Source organism: Megalops cyprinoides, chromosome 13 (assembly GCF_013368585.1).
Source record: "Megalops cyprinoides isolate fMegCyp1 chromosome 13, fMegCyp1.pri, whole genome shotgun sequence".
NCBI classification, from domain to species: Eukaryota; Metazoa; Chordata; class Actinopteri; order Elopiformes; family Megalopidae; genus Megalops; species Megalops cyprinoides.
This window is the reverse complement of record NC_050595.1, coordinates 27,736,319-27,762,432: the sequence shown is the minus strand read 5'-3', so window position 1 is coordinate 27,762,432 and position 26,114 is coordinate 27,736,319. Positions and strand designations below refer to the sequence as shown.

The 26,114-nt window shown below is 46.5% G+C and overlaps 1 protein-coding gene across 2 annotated transcripts in view; it reads left to right on the top strand.

Moving 5' to 3' along the window:
- Nucleotides 1-22,544, top strand: part of LOC118787966 (SH2 domain-containing adapter protein F-like) — a 99,280-nt gene extending 76,736 nt beyond the window's left edge. Inside the window, exons 4-7 of one of the 2 annotated variants that reach the window (XM_036543755.1) lie at nt 3,262-3,408; nt 10,823-10,997; nt 12,086-12,205; nt 20,519-22,544. In XM_036543755.1, the coding sequence (XP_036399648.1) occupies nt 3,262-3,408; nt 10,823-10,997; nt 12,086-12,205; nt 20,519-20,705 (629 nt within the window). In that variant the 3' untranslated portion in view covers nt 20,706-22,544. The remainder of the gene's footprint in view (nt 1-3,261; nt 3,409-10,822; nt 10,998-12,085; nt 12,206-20,518) is intronic. The other variant, XM_036543756.1, reaches the window with a different exon arrangement.
- Nucleotides 22,545-26,114: the final 3,570 nt, after the last annotated feature.

The window sequence follows — 26,114 nt, the reverse complement described above, 5'->3', positions numbered from 1 at the left end:
GCGTCTTGTTTGAGTAAGAATATCAATAACCCGGGAGGGGGGGGGGGGGGTGGTTGGTCACGGCCACTCGCTCGTCAGTCCCTTGACTCACACCGCTGCATGGAGGCACAGGGCCTTCCCAGGGAAACCCAACCACCCCCCGCCCCTTGCCGCCCCACCCCAATCCGAGAACGCAGCTATCTCGCCTTTGTAGAAAGTCCCCGGATCGCAGCCAGGAAAGTGTACATGGGCGTGAGGTGTGCGTGGGAAAAGCGCCACGCGGCGTAATTGAAGCCACTTGTCCCCTCTCGCAGCTCGTGTTAAGGGCTTCTTTATTCTCAGAGACAGAGCAACAACACCGGATGACTTTTTCCAGCGCCAGTTTTTGGTCCCGTGGTTTTCACGAGAATGTGTAAAATAAGTAATTCAATCAGCAGCCAGTATATTGACCAAACACTTTTTAATACTGAGTTGTTCTGTGAACTCCTGTTCTTATGCTTTTCTAGCCCATTGGATCGGCTGTAAATAAAGTCATCAGATAATGACTGTGCATGTCTCCGCTTGCTGCTTTTTAACAAGGAGAGACATTTTACGAGACGACAGCTCAGAAGACCCATAAAAAATAGAAAAAAGCGTGTGTAATTCACTTGTGTCTGTTCTCAGTATCGCATCTCAGTGTATGGGCTTTTTACGGCTCTGTTTACTCGGGGGAAATAACAATGTAATCTCTGACTCGGCCCATGGCTCGTTCTCTCTCTGCTGGAGGTCAGATTGGAGAGCTTCGGCCCTGAGCGAGAAACCCGCCGTGCGGAAGAGTGGTGCACCCTGGGGCCTGGTGGAGTGTGGAGGGCTCGGCTGCACGCCGGGGGGTTCGTTCCCCTTGATCACAATCAAGGGCTGCCCTCTGGCTCTTCGCCCGGGGTTCAGACGTTAAGAGTTTTAGAATGACCTCAAACTAGGACTCGCTCAGGTCAAGGAGAAAGTATTTGTTTGGCGAAAACACTCATTTATAAATGGGTCTTGGAAGGGAAATGGTATGCACCTGATGTGTCTGAATGAACACTTCTTCTAGGGTTCATTCAGGAATATTGTCTGGCTTTAGTTCCAGGAATCTTAAAATCAATTTTGTTAAAATGCGCACATTAGATAACAACCAACTTGTGTCTGATACACTTCTTTTGAGTTTCAGAGAACACAGAAGGGTCTTCTCTACTTCTCACAGTTAAGGCAAAATTTTGAGAATCTCTGGAGTCTGTTAGTCAGTTTAGAAACTGAACATGCTTATCACATCAAAGCCAATGGACTGTCTCTGGAGATACAGGTCACAGTGTCTTCCAGGAGACTTCCTCTGTATGCCTCCATTATATCTACTTCTATCTGAAGTTAAAAAGAAAATATTACCCAGCGCTTAGGAAAACAGGCTTTTGATGGAGTATGTTGTTGCTGGTGTCATGACCTTTAGAAGCAGCAGTGCTTTAGAATGACTTTGAAGCTCGGTCGCTACCATAAGCGTTCATTTGTTGACATCTTACGGGTGAAGGGGGAGAGTACAATGCATTTATTTAAGGTACAAAGGCAGTCACCTGAATGAGTTTAACTGTAATTTGAAAGTTCTCTGTGGCATAGCGCTGTGTTGTGTGACTGTGCAAAGCTAAAAACTAACTTCTCCGTAAGAGCCTGGGCTCCGCGGCAAAGCGTCCGCCAGGCTCCTGTCTCCCAAAACAATTACGCGGTAATCTGTGATGGGAAATGCGAATTAGGTCTGCAGTCATGCTGTTGAAAGCCCTCGGCCTCAACCCCTCCCACTGAAATCGGAGTTATTAGTTTAGCTGTCAGGGAGGCTGAGCGCTTCAGCAATCTGACCTCCCCGCGACACGGTACCGTGGTTCCACTGACTGTCACTGCGAGGGGACGGAGCCGAGCACAGCTTCCGCGCTCCGGCGCCCTGCTTCCTCCTTAACGACTTGTCTTACTTAATTTCTCTCTTTTCCCTCTGTCTAGCGAGGCGGTGTCTTCCTTTATTATCGTATTCCGTGGAGTCTCTGACAAATTCTTCCTGGTGAAAACTAGGACGAATTTTATTGGGTTGCTTTCATGAGCACGCATCATGAAATCCGGTTGAAGCATTGAATAATATCTGCCGAAACACAAGATACTGTCAACAGCTGGGCATCTCTTTTTCCGGGTCCCAGCAACAACAGCAGTGCACTTCTTCTGTTGTAATGAGGGGAGAAGTTTGAAACTATGAACTGCCATGCAGGTTTCAAAAATGTATTTTTGTTTGGTTTAGGCCTGGTTTTATGGCCTAAGTATAGATGTTATTTGTGTGTCTGGTGACCTCAGGTATTGTTTTTTTCATGTCCCAAGCTGTTCATTTATACTGTGTAAAAAAGGAGAATTGTGGGGGAAAATACAGGGTGCAGCAGTTGGTGACTTCCCTCTACGTGCCATTGATCCAAAGAAATGATCTTGAGCCACTTGTTCCGCTTGATCGCATACGCCTTGAGCCTGCCTCACAGCCCCCGTTAAAGTTTAGCTGAAGCCTCAGTACATTGTATTTCCTTATTAGCTGCCACAGCGAACACATGCTCGTCCCCTACCTGTCTCTTATTTTATTATGCGTCCCGCTCTATTTAACTGGCGCGCGGCTTCCAGTGAAAGATACGCAGTTAGGCCGGCGCGTGATTTACTCGGCTGATAGCCCCGCCTGGACGTGAGCGAGGCATTAAAGCGGGAGCAGTGAGATGTGGGAGCCGGGTTTGACAAGCGTGCCATTAGAATTGATTGCATAGCATCTCGTTGCGGCGGAGGGGCACCGCTCAGCGCGTAGCCACGCCTGTGCACACATCAGACAGGGACACATCGCCGAATATTTCCAGCGAGACAATGAGCGCCAGCAGAGCTCAACCCTCTTTAAATGCGGTGAGTTAATTGTCTGAGCCGCGTCAGTATTTAATTCGAATCGCTTTAGCGCCTAAATCCAAAGAGGTAATTAAGAGTTGCGAACGCTAATGGATAATCATTTGCATGACACTTTGCTGAGAGGAGGCGGAACAGGATGAGGAGGCCCTTGTCAGAAAGACAAAAGAAATTAGATAAATGCTAAAAAATTCTTTTTCAGTCCTTTTCTGGTCTGCAACCTGTACTGCACCTTCCTGGGTTGGTTCTGGCCTTTCCTCACTGTCATTCTCACTGTGCTTTCCTCTTTTTCCTCCCCCTCCCTGTCACTGTGTGTCTCTCCTTCTCTTCTTCCTGTGCTGCCGACCCCTGCGCCGCTAGCAGTAGAGATTAAAGTCATCAAGGATCTGCCCTGGCCCCCGCCGGTCGGGCAGCTCGACAGCAGCCCCCCGCTGGCTGAGGGCGTGGAGGGCCCCCCGCCGCCGTCCCAGCCCTCGCCCGGACAGCCCGCCGGTGACCAGCACCATCACGGTGGGTGTGTGCCTGACCCCAGGTGTCTGTGATGTCACCAGTGTCCGTGATGACCCCCTCCGCATCCCTTCCTGTCACTCATAACATGTGCCCCCCCCCACATAACTGCTCACAGTCCTCCCTTCATTCTTTGTCTCATGCCTGTCCTCCTCTGTACCTTTGTGCTGTAATTACAGTATTCTTCCATGGCGCCTCTCTGCCTTTGTGAAGAGGGAGCCGGGACAGTGGAATGACACCCACATGGCTCTCTACCTGACAGATTTATCAAAATGTGAAATGTATGCAGCGCTGCTCTGTCATTATCAAGTCTGGGTATGGTGACCATGTTCCCTCCATTACCAAAGGAGCTTTTTAGGATGAATTTAAATTGCATATATTAACAGTACCGCGCCCTCAATACATAGGCAGTGTCATTTCAGCCGAGATAAGAGCAATTCTCCATCTGGTTTGCCCGAGGCGGAAAATTAGCCGTGCCAGTTTAGGCTTGTGCAACAAGGTCGATTAATTGTAATTTAGCCGAACGTCCTTCGGCATGGATAACTGCAACTGCCGGTGACCCATGTTCCCACGGCCTGTGAATTCTCGTAAACGTTACCAAACCCTCCCAGTCATTGGCCAGATAAAAAAAAAAACACACACACACACAAAAAGAGTCTACACCTTTAATAAAGGAGCCATTTAAATGGCACTATTTCATGCTTATGATTTATTGAGGATGTCCACATGGTTCGTGAAGTGTGTCCAGATCACTGGAAGGGATGGATGGTGCTTGTGTCAGTCCTACAGCTCATTCTGCCGGGAGGACTGACATACCTTGCGGAACTATGTGTTGCTGAGTCTCCTTGCGTCTCCCGAGACCGCTCCGAGGCTGAAGAGGGGGAGAGTCTGTAAGGGGACACCGCTCGGGGGGTCTGGCCGTCTCCCAGCTTGTGGCAGCTGGGGGAAGCCAGGAAAGATGATGCATGTGGTGTCTGGACTTTCCTTGATCTCCCAGAATTCCACCCTCCCCCACTCCCACCCCCAGCCCTTCCCCATGGTAACCATATCTATTTGTTGGTGCGGTCTGGTTAGAATTAGGTGTGTGTGTATGTGTGTGTTGGTGGGGTGGGGACCCCCCCTCCCCCCCACCTTTGTGCCTGGTCTAGACCTTTGAAGTGAGGTGGGCAGTGGGAGGCAAGGGAGAGCCAAGGCTGAGGTCATATCCCAGCCTCCACGCACCATGCAGTATATCTCCACAGTATGGAGAGACTGATGAAGCATCGCAGCTCAAAGCGGTCAACCTGGATTCAAACTCAAGCCTCCCTGTGATCCCTGAGGTAGCACTGTGTATGCAGATAGCAGTGTGGCACAGCTGTGAGTGAACTTGCCCAAAAATCAGAAGGCTGCAGGTTTGATGCTACCATTGAGCAAGGTATTTACCCTGAATTGTTTCAGGAAGTATGTAGACATAGAAATATACTTGTGCTGTCAACATTAATGTGTCAACTTAAATTATTTTTAAATAAATGGCCTTAATTAAATCTAACAAATAATTGAGGTTCCCTACATACTGTATAATGTCAAAGGTCAATATACAGATGTCAGGTCATCACTGTAACATGTTCACAATTGACCCTCCTGGTTAAATAAAGGTTAATAGTATCAGCTACCCTAATCTGATTTTATTGGAAATATGGAAGTGTGAATGTACAAATACATATCTTGCAATCTCACCCTCCAAAGAGGGAGGAATTCAGCTAATTGAGAAATACGGAGTTCTGGGGTTACATTTTTAATAATTACCAGATGATTCTTTGGATAAAACCTCAGTTAACTGTATTTACTGTCAGTTCAGATTTAACTATCAAACGAGTACAGCTGATTTTACGTACCATTTACAATTCCTTAACCCCAAACAGAATTTTAGAAGGGTTTTGAACAGTATTTTAAAAAACAGCCCCTGCCTTTGTAAAATGAATAGCTACTGATTGCGGGTTGCTCAACATTGTAATAAACTCACAGAAGACATGGTGGTGCCTTGCAAATGGATTTTCTCACTCTTGGATAATACTGCAGTTTTATCACCTGGGAATGTTGACAAGCATGTCTGCTTCAGCTCTGGCCCAGGAGAAAGAAATAGGATTAAAATGAATTATAGACTTTAGCACCATCTCTGTGTATTCTCCGAGAGAAGCCAGCAGTGTAAATCTTACTATTTTCTATTATTGTGAAGATTTTAATACGACACACTGAAGGTGCAAACTTCATGTTCCCTCAGTGCTTGAATTACTGTTTTCTGTGCACATATACAGCTGATTTAAAAATGTCTTGTTTTGGTGCCAAGTTGTTTTGTGGAAGAGAAATTTCAGCTCAGAGCAATTGTTCAAGCAACATTCGGCTGTGTAAATTGTGATTGCGCCACAGAAGATTGATTGGAGGAAAACAATTTTAATTTAGTATTTATAATGAAAAGTATGAGCCTTGATTGCTTAGTATTCTGTACGCAGAGACGTTGTACTCGAGTTGCTGAAAAGCATCCAAGTTGGCTAAGCCTGGGCTTTATTGGTAAACAGGAACCTGCATCAGAAGTTGACAATTTCTTTGTTTTCTTTACTTAAGAACTTCTAATGCAAAACAGTCATTTAGATGCTGATTTAATTGTTGCTTACTTTCAAACACCCTCTTTAAAATATCAATATAACAGTTTAAAAGTGAGCTTAAAACAGGTATTTAATCACAATCAAAATTTACAATTAAACTCTGCAATGAATTGTCACAAGCTTTCGAAAAATATTTGCATGATTTATAACAAATGTAAGCTCTGCAAGTTAGCTATAGAAGTATCAGCCTTAAACAGTCATAATTTTAAGTAGATAGTAGTAATATTAATCATAATGCTACACTCTCCAACTGTTGGCTGGCTAATCCACATGTGGATTCTGTGAGTTTACCCAGTGCTGTGCGATGCTGGGGCTGTGTGTATTGGGAATGGCAGGGTATCTGCACTGTAGGGAAACAGCAGTGGCTGTGTGGCGTCGTCTCCCCATCAGCACTGAATGCCAGGCAGCTCTGCAGGGTCCGTTCACACTGCCGCCAGCTGTCTGAGCTCACTGCGCACTTGTTACATTGGAAGGTGTAGATTGCTGTGCCATTGATGTGACCTAGTCTCAACGCGTGTGCTGCAGTCACTGGATTTTGAAGCATGATCCTTGAAGGTTATGTTCTCAATTCCTCGCCGAGACACACTGAAGGTGTTAACATTGGTTAATAACACTCCCTCTTCTTAGAACTCTGGGTCAGAAGAGCTGGATTTATGGGTAGCAGCTCCGTTATTGGCCGGTGTCCTGTTCTGGCTCTGTGATAGGTTGGTACCTTTTCCTGGCTCTGCCATGGGGTCGGAGCTTATCCCAGTTCCTTCTGAGGCCACCACAAGATACAAAAATCAGGATAAGCTTTCACCCACTGATCTAGGGTCAGCTACGGTTTTCATAAAGCTCACTGTGCAGCAGGGTTGCGTGGGTGTATTGTGGGTCCCTTTAAAATCAGCTCACTTCAAATTAACAGCCCTTAACCTGTGAGATACAGCCTTTTCAGAGGGAGAATGTGTCTCTCCAATTCCCCGTCATTAACATATTTGAATATTTCTTGTCAGGAAAGAAATTACATCTGCATATAAATGGAAGGAGATCCTTTGTTTGGGTGTGATGAAGAGCTCCTGCTTTTATTTTCTGACAGGAATTAATTGTTAGCATTTCCAGGCCTATTTTTCTTATTTTTTTTCTCGGCTTTTGCCGTCCCAGAACACAAAACATTGTAATTAAAAAGAAATCCCGATTTGATCTTGAATAAGGAGAAAGTTGGACTCATTGTTTTCATCAATGCCTTTGTGACTCTCACTTGAATATTTTTGGCAGTAAAACTGCAGAGGAAATGTCTTGATGTTGAGATGATTGCAAATTTTGTCCGTCAGCATCAGTCAAGGTGCCAAGGGTCAGTTTAATCCTTTCGGTCAAGAGGGGCCACATTTTGTCAATGCTCTGTCTGAAGGTTAAAGACTCAAAATTAGGTACTGCAGTGCCAATGCCCCTGGTAGCAAATTTCATTATCCATTTTCAGGAAGCTGCCATGCATTTTAAAGAGCTTTATGACATGTTAATTTCCTAAAACATCAAAGCTAGAAAAGAAGGAATTGGAAGTGCACAATCAAGAGCGAACTTGCCCAGTTCAGTAGCGCAGCGGTGTGATTGAAATGGCATTTGTAAATGAGAGCTAAATCGGCGGCTTAATTATGATATCTCCTCTGAGCTGGTGGCAGAGAACGTTTGTGTAAAGTTGCTGTGCCTGGTGAGCTGCTCTCCTAACCCTCGTTCTCGATAAGGCCTTTGCTTGGGGACAGCAGGACAAGGCAGGTCAGTTCCATTCATCAATCTGCATGCACACGCAGCTGTACAGTACACAGGCACTTACACACACACATCAACACACAGACAAACTCACACACATACACACAGACACACTCAAACAAACTGGCAAATGCACACACACACACACACACACAAACACACACACATACACACACACACACTCACTCTCACACATACACATAATGCTGTGTACATAAACATACATATGCGCACATGCTGGCAAACACACACACACATACGCACACAGACGCACACACACACTCTCACTCTCACTCTCACACATACACATAATGCTGTGTACATAAACATACATATGCACACATGCTGGCAAACACACACACACACACACATACTTGCGCTTAAGTAATTTCTTTGCTTTTGTGAAGCAAACCAGGGAGGCTGTTCTGACGGGAAAGGTTGAAGGGGCGAACCAACCCAGGATAACCATCTGCCCTGCGCAGGAAAGAGAAAGAGAGGGAGAGAGAGAGAAAGGGAGATAGAGAGAGAGAAAGAGAGAGAGAGAGAGAGGAAGCGAGCAAAAATTTAATCTTATTCAAAGATGAGGCTCAAGCTCCGTGTGGAAATGTTGTTAGGTGTCAAGGAGATTGTAATTACCTTTCTTAATGCACAGCAATTATGGTTTTTCAGTGGAAATGAGTGCGGGAATTGAAATCCAAAAATGAGTCGCACGTGCACGATAGCCTTCGCTCTCTGCCAGCTCACCTAGCAGAAAGCGTGAGGAGTCTCCCTGTGTCCACCAGAACAAACCGCAAAACAGAGGGTAGAGATCGCAGGATGCACCGCCTCACCTGCGTCCCTGCAAAAGCAGGGGATGAGGGACGGGACCAAGACAGCCGCCACGGGCACGAGGACGCGGCGGAGCCTCTGCTCTCAGGCCCCTGCGTGTGTGCCACGCTCCGACCCCGTCGCCGGGGCGATACAGTAACCCCTAACCGCGGGAGCGAGGGTTACCGGGGTGCTTGCGCGCCGTCGGCGTCTTTATGTTGTGATCTGTCGCAGCGCACGGCGTCGGGGGGCCACGAGCGCACGCGGGCTTGCCGGAGACGTTGCCATGGAAACTGACCACTTCGCTTACGCACGTACACATTATACACACACATGCATGCGGATACACACACACAACATACAAATGTGTCTTTTAGTCGGTGAACACGGGGTCTGTGGATGTCTGTTAGCTGGGGAAATTAAGTACCTTAAGGCAGAGGGCATTTTCACATATTTGAAGACAGTTTTATTTGTGATGGTTAAAAAATAACAGTAATAGAAACAGGAAACCTTGTGCAAAAGACTGGTCGTGATTATCATGTGCACCTACACACTTTGCACATTTGAACTGAACTGAAGTGAATTTTTTACCAGTGAATTTCAAAGTGGCCAAATATTTGCATTGAAATACAACCTACTCTGAGGAGGTAGAGGGGAGCCCCTGCTGGTTAGTGTAGGAATAGCATATTTTCAACTGTAAGAGTACTTTCATAAAATCTTCTGTTTTTGTCCAATAACCATTGAATTACTGATGTTTTTTATATTTTAGAGATACAGTGCTAGAGCTACTGTGCTACAGGATTACGAGCTACGTAAATTACTTTTTGTAAGTAAATTAATAATTGTTCAATCCTCTGAGATTTATGAGAGGACATTTGATGTTATGATAGCCTCCAATTATCAGGAAAGCCATACTCCTGACTCCAGTTCGGGTCCAGACAGCAGAATTTTCTCCCAAATCAATATGTTGTGATTTGAGTGCCTCGCTGTCTGCACTAGTTCTGTCGAGTCAGTGTAATTAAACCCCTCCAACAAGATTATCCGTTAAATCATGCTGGAAACCGGGAAGATGGAGGAATATGAAGTGTAGCTTTATTAAATTTCCTCCCTCCGTCGGGGGCAGACTTTGATGTGTCAGTTTTAGGCCTTAAAGCAGTCCGACAAGCACGGGAAAGACAAGTGCGTTCGATTTAAAAGAGTGATCTCGGTCACCGTGGGGTTAACTCACTGAAACTAGCTTGCATGGCTTCCCTCCACCGAACCACCATCAATTAAAATGATTTGGAGTGCCATTTCAAAGCTCCCACTCACCAAGAAAGAAGCCATATGATACTACGAACAGCACCCCCTTCAGTCTGCCCCTGCTCACTTCACTGTACCTCACCCAAAGACCAAAACTGGGAGGAACACGGTCGAGCGTGCTTTTTGACCACACGTGTGTGGTATTTGTTCTCTGCATCCAGCCTCTGCTGACCATTCCTTTGGAGCTGGATTTGTGGTGTTTTCTGATCTGTTTTGTTTTGTTTCCGGTCCACAGCCTGATGTATTGGAAACAGCCAGAGGATTCATCTTTGCTTCGGTTGCCGTGATTGTTCTCAAGGTCAAACCTATGATTAGTACATACTCTCTCCCCTTGGGTTGTGCGCATTGTAAGGCTGGATTGATTTCCGCTCCTTTCTTCCTTTGCCACAGCCCTTTGAGAGGATATCACATGTTTTTAGGAATCGTTCACTGCCTTTAAACGCGGCGCCTGACTTTTCTGCCCAAATACCCGCACCTCCGAGCTGACAGGGCTTCCCTCAGAGGCGCAAAAGAGATGTGGAGGAATCAAACGCTCTCCATTAGGATGTCAAGATCACTGAGGGGAAAAAAGCTGCATGTTGTATGTTAGAGGCTGTGGCACTTTCAACAGAGCTCGGTTTCCCCTGTAAGATCTGAGAGCTTTCTCACAAAGGCTCCACGCTCGACAAATCAGCTAATCCATTTGGAATACGATCTGTCTGCTGGCCACTTCAAAGCAATATAACCGCTCGCAAAATCCCCTTTGCCCTTGTATGAGAATCTAGACTGTCTCGTGTTGTGAGGCTGTTATGGGTGTGATGATTGTATATAATGTTTGTTTCCACTCACACACCAGCACCTCATTCTTTTCTGTATAGAGGTCCAGCTGGGGGGAATGCTTGGGTGAAATGACCTCCTCGTGTTCCTTTTCCTCCCCCTCGCAGTCCAGTTTGACGGCGTGGAGAAGTCACGAATGTCGCCCACCAAGGAGGGCAAGGTGCGCCCGCTCCAGCGCCACTCCAGCGGCTGCCTGGTCAACACCAAGCTGGGCTCCCAGGACCACTGCATCCCCAGCGTAGGCGAGCGCATCGACCCCTCCATGCCCCTGGAGAGCCAGTTGTGAGTGACGCCACCCTGCATTCCTTTTGGCTTAGGTTAGCCAGGTTCAGTGTCTGTGGTAACATAGTGGTCACATGTTGACCTAACAGCATTTTTAACTGTGGTAAAAGCTGACTGCATTCAGTACCACAGAAAAAGCTGATAGCAGGCAGTGCAATAATAAAAGGTAAAAGTATTCTGTTCCACAGAGAACTAGCTCAATATTTACAGTACTGCAAATGTGGAAGTGTGGAGGGATGCATCACCATTGATTTATTGTGTAAACACTGAAAAATAGACAGGGTGGCTCTTTTGTTATTTTAAGATTTAATAAAGCTCAAAAAATGTCGACTCTCTGGAAAAGTCAAAACTCAACTTTGTTCTCCTCTGACCTTCTATGTACCCCCACCTCTCTTTCATGCTCTCTCTCCCTCCCTCTTTCTACGTCTGTTTCTCTGTCTCTCTCACTCACACACACACGCACATACACACACACACACACACAAACACGCAGCCACTCTCTCAATACAGTTCAGTTGACTGTATTGCGAAGCCAAACATATATGAATGTTATACCATGTACCTAACTTACAAAGGAAATTATAATTATAGTGTAGCACCAGAATACAATAATAACCACTGCTAACAATTTGCAATCAAAATAAATAATTACAGCAATGGAACAGAATAAAAACCTGAAGTAAATTAAATAAATATAAAATGGAATAATTCACAGTGAAAGGAATTATTCTGTTAAACAGTTTAACATGAGTGAAGTGTTTCACTCACTGTCCCTCAGGCAATGACAGGTCACAGCAAATTATACTGCCATTACTACACACTCGAGGATGGGTGATTTATCTGTATAGGACAGGGAATTGTGGGGAAGATTTGTTAGTTTCTCTTGACAGTACTTCCCCATACTTTTTTGGCACATTTCTTAGCTTCATTTCAGTCGGAACCTGGGTCTTTCTTAGACAGAGACAGATCATTTGCCAAAATATAGTGTCCTTTTCGTACTCTTTCGCCTTTTTTGTTTGTGTGTGTACAGCTGGATGATGTACGTTTTCTTTCATTGTGGTCTCTCTCTTTCTCTCACACCCTCCCAGCTGGTACCACGGAGCGATCAGCCGGATAGATGCCGAGTCCCTGCTGAGGCTGTGCAAGGAGGCTAGCTACCTGGTCAGGAACAGCGAGACCAGCAAGAATGACTTCTCCCTCTCCCTGAAGTAAGAGCGCCAGGGCATCACCCTACCCTGCTCACTGTTTATGGGCCACTCGCGGTCCTTTTTGAGCACGCTGTGTGATAGACAGTCTTGTTCCAGTCTACAGGCACCCTGGATCACCACTGTCTGTTACACCGCCCCCCCCCCCCCCAAAAAAGCATGTGTGAGTGTATGAGTCAATGTGTCACAGAGTCATGTTAGAGAGCATGGTACAATATGGTACAATGCCCTGCAGTGTCAAGTTTTCCTGGCAAACTATGGCGCACCACTGCAGTGTGACATAAGTTTGTGGCAGACCCAGCCTTCCTTCTACGTAAAGACAGCTGCGTCCTTTCCCACTCTGATCTGCCCCAGCCCCACAGCCCTGGTCACATCCTGAGTGGCTGACGTGTGCAGAGCTGAATCAGTCCTGCCCGCCCTCTCACTTTTGACCCCCATCCAGACCTGTGGCGGCCCGGGCGATGGGCCTTGATTTGTTTGTTCTGACATTTGGCGGAGGCTACCTGAAGGGAAGCTCTGGCGTGATGTCAGTCATTCGCGATGTCAGCCCATCGCCCCAAACCATCCAAATGGGAGGGAAGGAGGGAGGGGGCAGGCGAATGTCAGGTATGTCAGGCCTGTCATTTAAAAGAGAGGCACTGCAAAGGACACCTTTCAACAGCACAGCTGGGAGGATCACAGGAGGCTGACTGTTTGTATCGTTTCAATCTGATCTGCTTGTTACAGCTCACTTGTTCAGTTGTATTTGTTGCATCACTATTACCAGAGATTGTGAGGGGGCTGGTAAACAGTTAATTGTCCCGGCTATATTTGCTTCGTGCTGTCACTGTGCAAGCGCCTCCTAATGTAATCTGGAAATACTATCATTAGAGAAGAAGCTGGGCATGGTTTGACAGATGCCAGACTGTTATTACAGGAGATGAGCTGTAGTCTGGAGAGGCAGCGTTGGGTGGCGCGGCAAAACCCTTGTCACCCCAATTTAAGCTGATATCTGCTGGCAGGAGAGAGAGATGCTGTCCGGAGCCATTCCCCCCGACCGACTGGCAATTCAATTAATTGTGGCTGGGCCTCCGCTGAGCCCGGGGACAGATGCGAATTAGAGGGTGAGGCTTGATTGGGAAGGTAGACTTTAGGAGAAGGGGGGGAACTGGTGGTTTGGTCACAGGGGGTTAGCGGCACCCCGCCGGCCAGTGACACACTAGGCGTACGTCGTCTGCAAACTTATGGGACACAACAGGGGAGATATCCGGTGGCGTGACACCTTTCTGCAGCTACCGTTTTTGGGAAAGCGTTACCTCCGCTCCTCTTCTGTCACTTCTCATTATTCCCCCACACATTCCCCCCTCATAGCTGACAGGTATATCATGCTCCAGCTGTGGGAGAGAAAGTACTTCATCCGTATCGTCCAGGCCCCCAGGGGCCACAAGCCTGCCATGGGACACCTGGGAGTCTCGACAATCGACGGCGGTGCTGCTGAACAGAACAGTCAGTTTTAGTCTAGCTTTGAATGAGAATCTGAGCCACAGGAGGCGCCGAGGCGACATCGCTTTACCTGAGAAAGTGTGGAATTCCATACTGATTACTTTTGCAAAACGGCTGCTTACAGTGGAGAATCCCATCAACCCATTCGCTCATTGTCGGTCGCTGCCCTTTTCCCACGTGTCTGGGAGGGCTCTCTGAGGTACGGAGAAAAGCAATGATACTGTGATGGCTCTCTATCAGTGTTCATTGGCTTCAGCAGTGTAGCTAGAAAATGAGATACATGAGTGCTCTCCCACAGGTGCTCTCACACTGGAATGTAGCATCTTGATTTTGTACATGTGGTAGAAGCTAGGACTCCATATGTTGGCTGGTGCTCTTAGGCCTGTAAGAGCTGCTCACTGGCTTCCACTCCTCCACACAGCTATATAAACGCCACATAGGGAAGTGTAGCATTGCACAGCAGGCTGTTCCACGGGCCTGTCAGCGATTGGCTGATCCGAGGCCTGCTTGGAGTGCAGGTGTACGGGGTGAGGGGCGTGTGGCGCGCATGCCATGTGGCAGAGGTTAGGTTGACGGCGTGGCAAGGAAATTAAGGCTGCGAGGTCAGCACGATGACAAGAGAGACACGCTCTCTGAGCAGGCCCCGGGGGCCCCCCGCCGCCTGCCACTGAGCCACGCGACAAGGGGAGGGCCTCGGAGTTCAGCCCGCCGGTGTTCGACACGCTCGTTCCCCCCTCCACCCCTCCCCCTTCCCCTCTCAAACATTTATGCCTGAGACACCGCGCCCGGACGCCTCGTCTCGCGCGGCTGCTGAAAAATTCATGGCGCCACCGAAACGGCGCGTTTGTGCTTTGCATGGCTGATGAGCGCGCCCGCTACCGCGAGGCTCTTGGCCCACTCCTGGCCTTCTGGAGAGGATCTTTACTCCGTCACCCCTCGTAAGATAAACACCCTTTTCCGTGCTTTTACACATTTTAGACTTTCATGAGCACCTGTAACTCACTGTTGCTTTAACTCTAGAGAGGGATTTTTTTGCATAGGTTAGCTTTATGGTGACACAGTGGAAAAATGAACTGGCAAAGAAAGGAAAAGCAAATGATTTCATGCTGTTTGATGATGCAGTGCATGGGAATATGGATGTGCTGGGAGATGTTTAAATAGGGAAAAAGGTGTCATGAAAATAGTGAGAGAACTAATTTGATTTATTCCATGTAGAGTTACACACACACACACACACACACACACACACACACACACAAACACACGCACACCACACACACACATGCTACCTGAATGCATAGAACAGAAAAGACATCTATTCGGTTAGTGGCAGTACAGTTACCTCTCCCCTTAGGAGTGATTTCTTAGTAACCTATCTTGCTTCTAATGAGCCATTTTCAGATAGCAGTATCTACAAACCTACAGTACTAAGATGATGTAAAAAGCAGAAAGCTCTAATTTATTTTTCATAAAGATCATAAAAGTAATAAATTAAATTGTGCCACATGTGATAAAACTGTTTACTCCAGAACATCCTCATTACTAAAATACAAGCAAGTAGCCCAGTAAATTCACCATGTTCATTTTAATTTTTAATACCTAAACCCTTAGATGATGTACTGTGCTATATTTTATTTCCATAAAAATGTCCAAAGTTTAAACTTGTACTACTTCCATGATTAATTTCACACTTTAAATAATTTTCATGCGTATGAGTGTGGGTGTCTGTATGTATGTATGTATGTATGTATGTATGTATGTATGTGTGTGTGTGTGTGTGTGTGTGTGTGTGTATGTGTGTATGAGTGTGTGTGTGTGTGTATGTGTGTATGTGTGTATGTGTGTATGAGCGTGTGTGTGTGTGTGTGTGTGTGTGTGTGTGTGTGTGTGTGTCATCGCAATGGTAAGCAGCAGCTAGATAAGACGATTTTATTGCCTGTTTCATTACATGTGTACATTACATTACATTACATTTGCTCAGCAGACACTCTTACCCAGAGTGACTTACTTAGCTTTACTTAGCTTTACTCATTTCTACCACAAGATATTTACTGAGGCAGTTAGGGTTAACTGATAAGGGTACAACAACAGTCATCCAGCTGGGAATGGCAGTGGAAATCTTTGGGTTTCAGGCCCTGTTCCTTAGCACTGCATACAGTAGAACTTGAGCTTAATGCTAAAATAATAGAATTAGCATGAGACATCATGCATGAATAAGAATGACAGATCCTGTTGTTAATGTGTCATTCACTTTCAAAAGAACCTTGTTAGCGCTGTCTTGCTTTTTCCTCCTTTTTGCCATCCACGGCATTACCACAGCATGCAGTTATTAGATTATGGCAGTATCCTCGAAAATATGTCAAAAGCTGGCCAGCTGTGCTTACATAGTTCACTAACTCAATTTAGCAGTCTTCCTATGCCGCTGCATGCATCCCTCCACCATTAAGCAGCAGGAACTGTTCAGGAGGCTTCAGCAGTGAAACAGGTTGATCCTTTCATTAGCGTCAGCCTCCATTATTTGCTTTGTTTGTATTTACCTTCTTTTTGTGATTTATTCAATTTATTGCTCTTAAGGAAATCATTATTTGTTGTGTAATCTAATTGCGGACGACAACCAGGCCTTCCCTGTCAGTCTCTCTGGCTGTGCTGGGGATTAGTGGGTTCAAGTCGGAGTCATGAACTCAGATGGGAACCAGACTTACAGTGTGAAATTTATCCAGATAACACAAACAAACAACAAATGCTCGAGGGATCCATCTGCCTTCTGACAGCTTGCGAAGAAAATCAGAATTCTCTTTCTTTCAGAATAGCCTCATGTTTCCCCCACCAGCTGTTCTGTGACTAATTTGCCATGGTTTCTGAGCTGAGCTGCAGCGTGATAAGTGTAACTTAGCCAATGAAAATCAGCTGGGAGTTTAAGAATGCTCATTGATGTTTGTGTCTTGTAAGTAAAAAAACTGCCGTGACTCTCGTCATCAATGGCTATCTCTTGAAAATGGCTTAAAATGTAAAATACTGTTTTGAAAGCAGCTCCTGCTGCTTTGACTTTGGAATCACACAAAATGCTGTGGGTATTGTGTGCTATGACACCCTGTAATGATAAAATGAACATTCTGTTGATAATAGCTAGTTACTCAACAGGATGCTCCTGTAACTGGTATGAGTAATGGGGGAAATAGTAACTGTTATTTATTTCATGTTAAGTACAGAATTTTTGGAGGAAATGAATATAATGAGTGAAGATCTACAGCGGGGTTCCTTGCCTCCCTGCCTCTCTTTGTCTCCTGTCTGCCTCAGTCTCCTGCCTGAATGTCCTTCCTCTGCTCTGCCTCAGTCTCCAGCCTGTCTGTGCCTCTTTGCCTGTCTGCCTCACTCTCCTGCCTGTCTCTGCCTCCTCTCTGCCTCAATCTCCAACCTGTCTGTGCCTCTTCCTCTCTGCCTCAGTCTCCTGCCTGCCTGTGGCTCTTCCTCTCTGCCTCAGTCTCCAACCTGTCTGTGCCTCTTCCTCTCTGCCTCAGTCTCCAACCTGTCTGTGCCTCTTCCTCTCTGCCTCAGTCTCCTGCCTGCCTGTGGCTCTTCCTCTCTGCCTCAGTCTCCAACCTGTCTGTGCCTCTTCCTCTCTGCCTCAGTCTCGAGCCTGTCTGTGGCTCTTCCTCTCTGCCTCAGTCTCGAGCCTGTCTGTGGCTCTTCCTCTCTGCCTCAGTCTCCAACCTGTCTGTGCCTCTTCCTCTCTGCCTCAGTCTCCAGCCTGTTTGTGCCTCTTCTTCTCTGCCTCAGTCTCCAGCCTGTTTGTGCCTCTTCCTCTCTGCCTCAGTCTCCAACCTGTCTGTGCCTCTTCCTCTCTGCCTCAGTCTCCAACTTGTCTGTGCCTCTTCCTCACTGCCTCAGTCTCCAACCTGTTTGTGCCTCTTCCTCTCTGCCTCAGTCTCCAACCTGTCTGTGCCTCTTCCTCTCTGCCTCAGTCTCCAGCCTGTTTGTGCCTCTTCCTCTCTGCCTCAGTCTCCAACCTGTCTGTGCCTCTTCCTCTCTGCCTCAGTCTCGAGCCTGTTTGTGGCTCTTCCTCTCTGCCTCAGTCTCCAGCCTGTTTGTGCCTCTTCTTCTCTGCCTCAGTCTCCTGCCTGAATGTGCCTCTTCCTCTCTGCCTCAGTCTCGAGCCTGTCTGTGGCTCTTCCTCTCTGCCTCAGTCTCGAGCCTGTCTGTGGCTCTTCCTCTCTGCCTCAGTCTCCTGCCTGTCTGTGCCTCTTCCTCTCTGCCTCAGTCTCCACCTCTCTGTGCCTCCTCTGCTCTGCCTCAGTCCTATGTCTATCTCTGCCCCTCTTCTTTGCCTCAATCTCCTGCCTTCTGTGCCTGTGTTTTGCCCCTCTCTTCCTCCACCTTCTCCTTCTCTCTCCGTCTCCTGAACGTCACCATCCTTCTCCTGTCCCTCTCTCCCTCCATCCCCTCCTGATCCCTGCACATCTCTCAGTCTGTCGTGCCTCTCTCCCCCTCTCCGTAGCTTCTTCCCTCCCTCCACTGGCTCTTCTGTTGTCCTGTGTTCTCCCTCCCTCCCTCTGCTGCCCCCGGGTCAGGGCTGAAGATGTGCTGGCAGTTGGCTAAGCTCAGGTGACAGGAAGCCTCCGTCAGCTGCCCGCTGTTGTCCCTCAGGCTGACGGTGACCGACATTCTGTCAACGGTCCAGTCTGCACCTCCCTGTCAGGAGCCCTGTGTGTCACCGCCTGTGTTCCCAGATCAGTCTGTGTGCGCTCTAGTCTGTACATTCCCATATCAGTCTGTGTGCTCCCACATTCGTCTGTGTCCTCTGGTCTGTGTTACCAGATCAGTTTTTATGTTGTCCTGTCTTTGAGTTCTCCAGCTGTGTTCCCAGATCAGTTTGTGTGCTCTCTAGTCTGTGCATTCCCATATCGGTATGCGTGCTTCCAGATAAGCCTGCATACCCTCTGGTCTGTGTGTTACGATATCAGTTTGTATGGTCTCCTGTCTGCCTGTTATCCAGCTGTGTTCCGAGATATTTGTGTCTGTTTTCTGCAGTCAGTGTGTTCCCAGATCAGTGTGTGTGTGACCTCCAGTCTACTAACTTAGAGCTCCTGTGTTTAGAGAGGTGGTTAGGGCAGTTCGGTTAGTATGGAGGGCTTCAGCAGTGCCTAACAGTTCATCATCACCCCCCTCACGATTCAAATTTACATCGCCTGTGCTTTCCTGGTCAACAGAACCCACGTTTGCATGCATCAGGGGATTAGCAGTAATATAACACAGAGATGCTATCGGGACCTTAATACATTATCAACAGGAGAAACAAGTACTGCAGAATCACAGCCAGTAAAACAGCAGAGTGATTGGGAGGAGTGACTAGAATGAGAACGCTGCTAATTTAAATGGAAACAAATGGAGGGTGTGGAGTTGCCTGGACGACGCTGTATCTACACATTACCCAAGATGTAAAGGACGTAAAGCACGACACTTTTCCTAATGAGAGGGATAGGACAGATTTCAGCTTCGAGTTGTAAACAGATGGGTTCTTGTCCAGGCTAAATGGAGTGCTAGTATCCTCATGAAGGTGTGGCTTCTTCTGCTCAGTGGAAATGTGGCCTCTCTAGCGCATATGTGGTGCTATCTCTGCACCTTTGTTTTTCCTCGTTTCTGAATCGGCCAGTGTGGCTGTAGGCAATGCAATTAGAAGATAAGCAAAGGGTGGACTTCCCTCGCATTGAAGATGCCCAGCTACTGCCGCTGTTTAGAGCTGATAGTGGGCAAGCACACAGACAGACAGACTTACACACACAAACACACATACACACACATACACACACACACACGCTCACACACATAAAATCACATATTTTCTCCTTTTAATCCATTATCTGAATCCACTATAAGGCCACAGAGGACTATGGTTTTCTTACCAACATGCTGTCTTTTGCTCCCTGTCAGCTCTGTTTTGTGTACAGTACAATGTTTCTGTTGACAAGAATAATGAAACTCATGCAGCAGAATGTCATTTATACACTCAGGCTGACTCTGTAAGTCACAATGCTGCTGATTTAGTGCTGTCTTGGGTATTACAGCATATGGAAAGAAAAAGAAAGGAAATTATTTGCGGGGCCCATGAATCAGTTCCTGTATGTCGAGCTGTATGTCTGGAAGTGGATGTCAGATTTATGGTTTCTGGAGGCCTTTTTTTGCCCAGTAAGAGGTTCTCCTCTACCCATTATCTGCAGTGTGATTAAAAGATTGTGTCACCGTCCTTGTGCTGGCACTTTTTGGCCTGTGTAGCAAAGCCACTTTAGTACAATAGCATTCCTCATTCAGACAGGCATCCGGAGCAAAGGCACATTTAACAGCTGCGAAGCAGGGAGTTGCAAGTCTCCCTCTTGGCGATCTCCCCCTCTGGAAAGGCATTGTCACCTGGAGAAGCTTTTCATTTGCAGTGCATTTATTAACCAATATGGCGAAAGTGGTTTCACATTAGTGTGTTCATTAGGCGGGCGGCATTTTTTCCATACTCCATAATGGAACGTGTCCTGAGTGAAAACTAGCACTTCCGTATGAGCAATGACTAATGATAAATGTTGTTAAAAACCTGTTGGTGCTTCAAACCATATACCCAAGAGGGGATTTCAATGATTTGACCTCCTGTTAATCTCTCCCTTTGTTTGTCTCTCTCCACTCTTTCCCCCATGCTCCCTCTCTCTCCCTGTCTCCCTTTCTCCTCCCTCTGTCTCCCTCCCTCTCAATCTCTCTCACCCTCTCTCTCTCTCTCTCTCTCTCTCTCTCTCTCTCTCTCTCTCTCTCTCTCTCTCTCTCTCTCTCTCTCTCTCTCTCTCTCTGTGTCTCCAGGAGCAGCCAGGGCTTCATGCATATGAAACTGTCCCGGACCAAAGACAACAAGTACATCCTGGGTCAGAACAGCTGCCCCTTCGACAGCGTGCCGGAGATCATCCACTTCTACTCCAGCCGCAAGCTGCCCATCAAGGGGGCCGAGCACATGTCCCTGCTGTACCCCGTGGCCATAAGGACGCTATAGTGCCACTCTCTGAGCCTCCGTGGCCAGAGGGGGCTAAATATCCATCTCCTCATCCCTGCATCTGGTCCTATACCCACTCCCCTCTCTCTCTCTCACTGGATCACACTGGTCACTGGTCAGCGGGGGTGAGAGTTCAGAGGTCAAAGTGCGAGGAGTATGTGTTGGGGGGTGGTGGAAGGGTTGAAGAAGATCACAGCACCACATCAGAGGCTAGTAGTTATCTCCCTCTCCTGCTCTCTGACCTGTGACCCTTGCTCTTCACATCCACTCTCTCACACAGGTCATCCGTCTGTCACAATCTGCCCTTCTCTCTTACATAAAATAGTCACAAAGGTCATCCCTCTGTTCTCAGATCTGACAACTTTTACCACTACTGTTATATAAATCACTCACACCACTCACCAGGTCACCACTCTGTTCCTAGACCGGTCACATTCTATATATCTGTCTCTTCCATAACTCACTCACACAGGTCATCTCTCTGATCTCAGACCAGTCACCATCACTCTATCTCTGTTCAGGACACATGCTCACTCAGGTCAACTCTCAGTTCTCAGACCTGTCCTTCTCATTCAGTCTCTCCTCACAGCACTCACTCACAAAGGTCATATCTTTGCCAGGGTTTGGGCCATTCTGAAGGGCCTACTGTGTCTCTGATATGAGCACAAGGCCATGTGGTGTGCTCAGTGTGGGCTCAGTAAGACTCTTCTACAGCCCAGCACTGTATAGACAGCTCAACCCTTTCTCTGTTTCCCTTTGTTCTAAGGCTAGGCCATATTTCAGAGAAACAGCTGTATTGATTGAGGATGTCTAGTTAAGTGGATTTTAATGCTTCTTATTGTTTGGTCCGTACAATCAAATCTGATGCTTGCTCTTGTAGGATATATCTGAGTCCCTCTATTTCCTGCTGACATTGCGGTCTTTGAACCATCAACATCCCGACAGCTTGAAGGAGCTGCCCAGGTGCAGACTGGTTGGTGCCAACTAGTGGCTAGTAGTGGAGTGGACTCTTAAGTCTCAGTGGCCAGTAAGAATCAGTCACCATTTTTCAAGATTGTTCCATTTCTAATCTGCTGTTCATGGTTGCTTCATTAATTTAATGTTTCCTTTGTGGATTTGGTTGTGTACATGCATTTGTCAAGTTATGAATCCGATCAAAGCATTGTAAATGTGGGGAGGAATCGACCAATCAATCACTGCAATACATTTTTAGTGCTCCCATTGGTAGCTAAAGGAGATAGGTGTATCCCCATCTCCCCCCAAAAATAAATATCAAAATAAGATCCTATCTCAAATTCAATAGAAAAGCTCTAATTCAAGGCACTTACAAGCTTTCAGTTCGTGGTCCCTGACTGGGAATGTATGATACAGACCATCAGTGTACAGCTTAGTTTAATCGATTAACACACACCCGCTGAGTCCGTCAGTGACAGGAAGGACTCCCCGGTGTGTTTATAGCTGTTAGTGCGTACACACCGAGCACCCTGCAAAGTGATCCATGTGTACAGTGTTCTTGAGTCCCACAACGTTCTGTCCCGTGATTGGCTGCAAAGTCCATAGTGCTGCCTGAGGCCACTGTGACGCCTGTGCCGGTTCAGTGCGCACCCCAGACCAGTCAACCAACAGATGGAGCAGCCTGCGTCCTCCTGCTCTCTCTCTCAGAGGGGAGGAGAGGGTCCTCTATAAAATGAGCCAAATAGTATTTGAATCCCCCACAAACCCGGGACAGCTTTGCATTGGAGGAACGAAACATACCTGCATCGTCTACCTCAGAGAATAAATGTTGTTCGCCCATCTTTAGATCAGTAGGTACAATGGGATTGCAAATGTTGATTATATTCCCCCTTCATTTCCAATATTCACAAAGTCACATCTTTTGTTTTAAAATATGCATATATATAATATATATTTTTTACATAGAGCTGAAGTTAGTCAAATGAGGGTTGAAGTTTTTAAAACAGTTCTACGTCATTGGTCAAGTGTATGTCAGTCTATAATATTGTGTGATGCCAGTAAAAAATGTTTGGTTAATGCCTTATATTGCATGGATAAAATCAGTAAACGATGTCAGCTGATTTCCAGAGCTCTACTTTCAAAGATTGTTCTGTAGTTGTAATTTATTATGGGGGATTATCACTCATGTATTTCTTCCAGACTGTAGGGAGATATCCCAGTGTCCCCCGCTATACTGTACCATGTGATCGTTTGTGGGCGGAGCTTGAAAAGCCTATAGCTACATCTACTGTAGTATTTAATGGTTGTGTTTTGATTTCTGCTTCATATCTCGACCTCTGTGGCCTGACTCTATGACAGCCCAGGGTGTCCAGTGGCAGCGGACCTGTGGAGCAATTATGTAAAACTTACAGACTAACAAGAGGGAGGCTTATTCCCTCTGAAGAGCAGTGTCAACAGACCAAATCACCTCTCAAAGTACCACCATGACTTGTTTCTTGGGCGAAAATGATTTCTCTCCTCATTTTCTTGTGTTTCTTCCTTTCTTGCGTATTCACCTCTGTAATTGCCCTGCTTGGTTCTGACGCCACTCCAGAGCTCAGAGTCGTCCTGCAACACCCTGCTGTTCGTCCGTCTCTCCTGAACTGGAGGACTGTCCTCAGTCATCTTCAAATTGGAAGTGACAAGAAGTGTGGATTTCCACAAATTCCCCCAGGCCTGTGAAGATACAGTGCTCTCTAATGTGTCCTTGACAGCGTGGGATCAATGGACTGTGAAGCTGTGTATGTGTAGGCCAATAGGGGGTTACTCACTTTAGTTTGGGGGGGATGGGTGTAGAGGGCAGGTGTCTGAAGACAGAGTCCTCTTTGTCCCCTAGCTGGCAGTGATGGTTCACTGGACCCGCTACAGTTAAAATCCAGAGCCTTCAAAATTCAGTTCTCAAATTACACCTGACCACAGAGTCTGTCAAAATGAAAGACCAGAGGATGGAAATTCTCTTTCCAGGAACTGTGTCAGCAAGGGAGGGGCCAGGAAGGACAGATGGTATGGGAGTTGTAGTTTTTGCACTGTGGTTTGAAGGGTTAGGGGGCATGACAGGGAGGGGCCATCCAGGAGCTTTAATGGGGGAATTTTGTGGTGTTGCTGTATCTCTAAAAACTACTAATGCAAAATGAATATGTAAAAAGGGGGGGGGGGGGTGGATGAGTGAAGCTTCCCGTGTCACATGACAGGAGATGAGGCTTGGTGTACGATTTTCAGCCTGCCCGAGAGGTGGGGGGAGGGGCACGAGCTCTTGGGCGGAGGAAACAGCCTCGTCCCTGTCCGTGGACACATTCTGGCTGTGTGGGAGCCCGCGGTTACCTAGCTCTGCCCGGAAGCGGCCTGCTGGATCTAACCCCATGTGTGCTGTTGTCCTTTGCTTGAGGGTCACGCGGTGTGAGTGAATGGTGCGTGTGAGTGCTAGTGTACATTTTCCTTCCATGTATGCACTAATCAAACATATCCATACGGTCCCTCTTCGCCAAATGTATATACTGAATGTATTGTATGGGGACACGGAGGCAGGATGCAATGACTATGGAAATAAAGAGAAGTTCATGAGTCCAGCACTGTAGTGTCCATTCTTTTTATTCCATGTCATGTGTGGAAATGCCAGGTTCCTCCAGCATCTAAGAGAAGCTCAGGAAGCAGTGACTGGCACATCAGTCCTTATTGGATCTCATATCTTTACAGCAGTTTAAGTATTCTAGGAGATCCTGACATTCATGCATAGTTTCAATCTTCTTTGTTGTAGTTGTCATTCACTGTGCTGATCTAATCTATGCTGATTCATATTGTGTCCATAATCATTGAAAGTAATACAATGTCAGGCACAATCTGGAGTAATGAAAAAGTATACAAATTATTTACAGATTATAGTATATTGTTTAGAGATAATTGTTGTGGAAATACAATTAATCCAAGGGATTTGCATTGCAAGGAATTTAATATGTAACATTATAAAGAGAGCCAGTGCACAATATTTGCAAGAGAAAAAACTATGAGTGAAAAATTGATATAAGAGTGAAGATGTCAATTTATATACCCCTCAGTGTTGTTAGATATTTTCAATACTGCTTTGCCGGCCTTATGCAGTCAGGTATTTTACAGCTACCACAAGGACATGTCGTTATTTATTTATTTACGAGCAGGTGAGAATCAATGATGATCACAGTTACCTACCAAAGTGTTACTGAAAACATGGTGAGAGAGCTTTGTACAGTAGGCACTGCTTGGAACATCTGTTGCCATGGTGAACCATTAGTTTGAAGGTAAGTGCTGCGCTGTGAGTCTGTGTTGCTGGTGTCAAGGACAGAGTCGACACAAGAGGCCTGTGGGTGGGAACGCAGGAATGAAGGGACACGCTCGGTGTAAAATTAGATGTGACATAGGCCCCGCAACATGTGTCTGTCGCCTTCTCTGTCCAGCTGCCTGGAGGGCCATCGCCTCAAAGCCCGCACCAAGGCCACATCTGTATTCAACATTACTTCCACCTCCAGTAGGTGCAGGAGTGCTTATGTTGTGTGTGTGTGTGTGTGTGTGTGTTTGTCCACCTGATTTTTATGTGAACACAATGAAAAACCACAAGTAAATACAGTTGAAATTTAGTGAAATGGCTGGCTTTGAGGCAAAAAAAAAAAGAATACAAACAAAAAAACACAATTTGATTTTAGAGCTAATACCACAACAGCAAAGCGTGGTACAGATGCATAGCACAGAATGTCACTGTATTTTATGCATTGTCACTGCACTAGAGTCATTTAGTTTAATCATTGATTTGCAGTAGATATGCGAACTAGTCAGTGACCTACATGGTTATGTAACACAATTCTTAATGAAGATGAAGTTCCCCCATTGGGGAAGATATTATTTATTTGTGTTTGCTGTTTTTTGGCATCATTTAACAGTAACCCCAGAAAGCCTTGCTAATTATTTAGCACCGTAGCTGTCTGGGTTGTTTGTGTTCTGTTCTGAAAAGCAACCCAATGGACTGCTGGCCCAGCACATTCACGCACATCCCCTTCAGTGATAATCACGTTTGCTTGTGCTTGCCCCCTGCATCTAATTTCACAGTCAGCAACCTGATCAGGGCAAACAGACACCTTCCCATTCCCCTGTGAGCCTGACTGAGTGGTTGTGAAAGGTGTTAATTAGTTAACAGTAAAAGATCCACGCCAAGGAAACTTGTTAATTGCTGTGACGAGCCAACCTTGGGTCGGGTCCCCAGAGATTTGATTCTAAAGAGCATACTTAATTAAGCATTTTGAAATGAGGACAAAGAGATATGGGGAAAAAATGGGAACAGTATATATATAGTAACAAAACCATTTGCTTTGATAATGTTAAGATTCCTGAGGAACTGTGACACTAGTAACACAGCTTGTCATTAATTAGCACCTGGGATGCCCAAAGTGT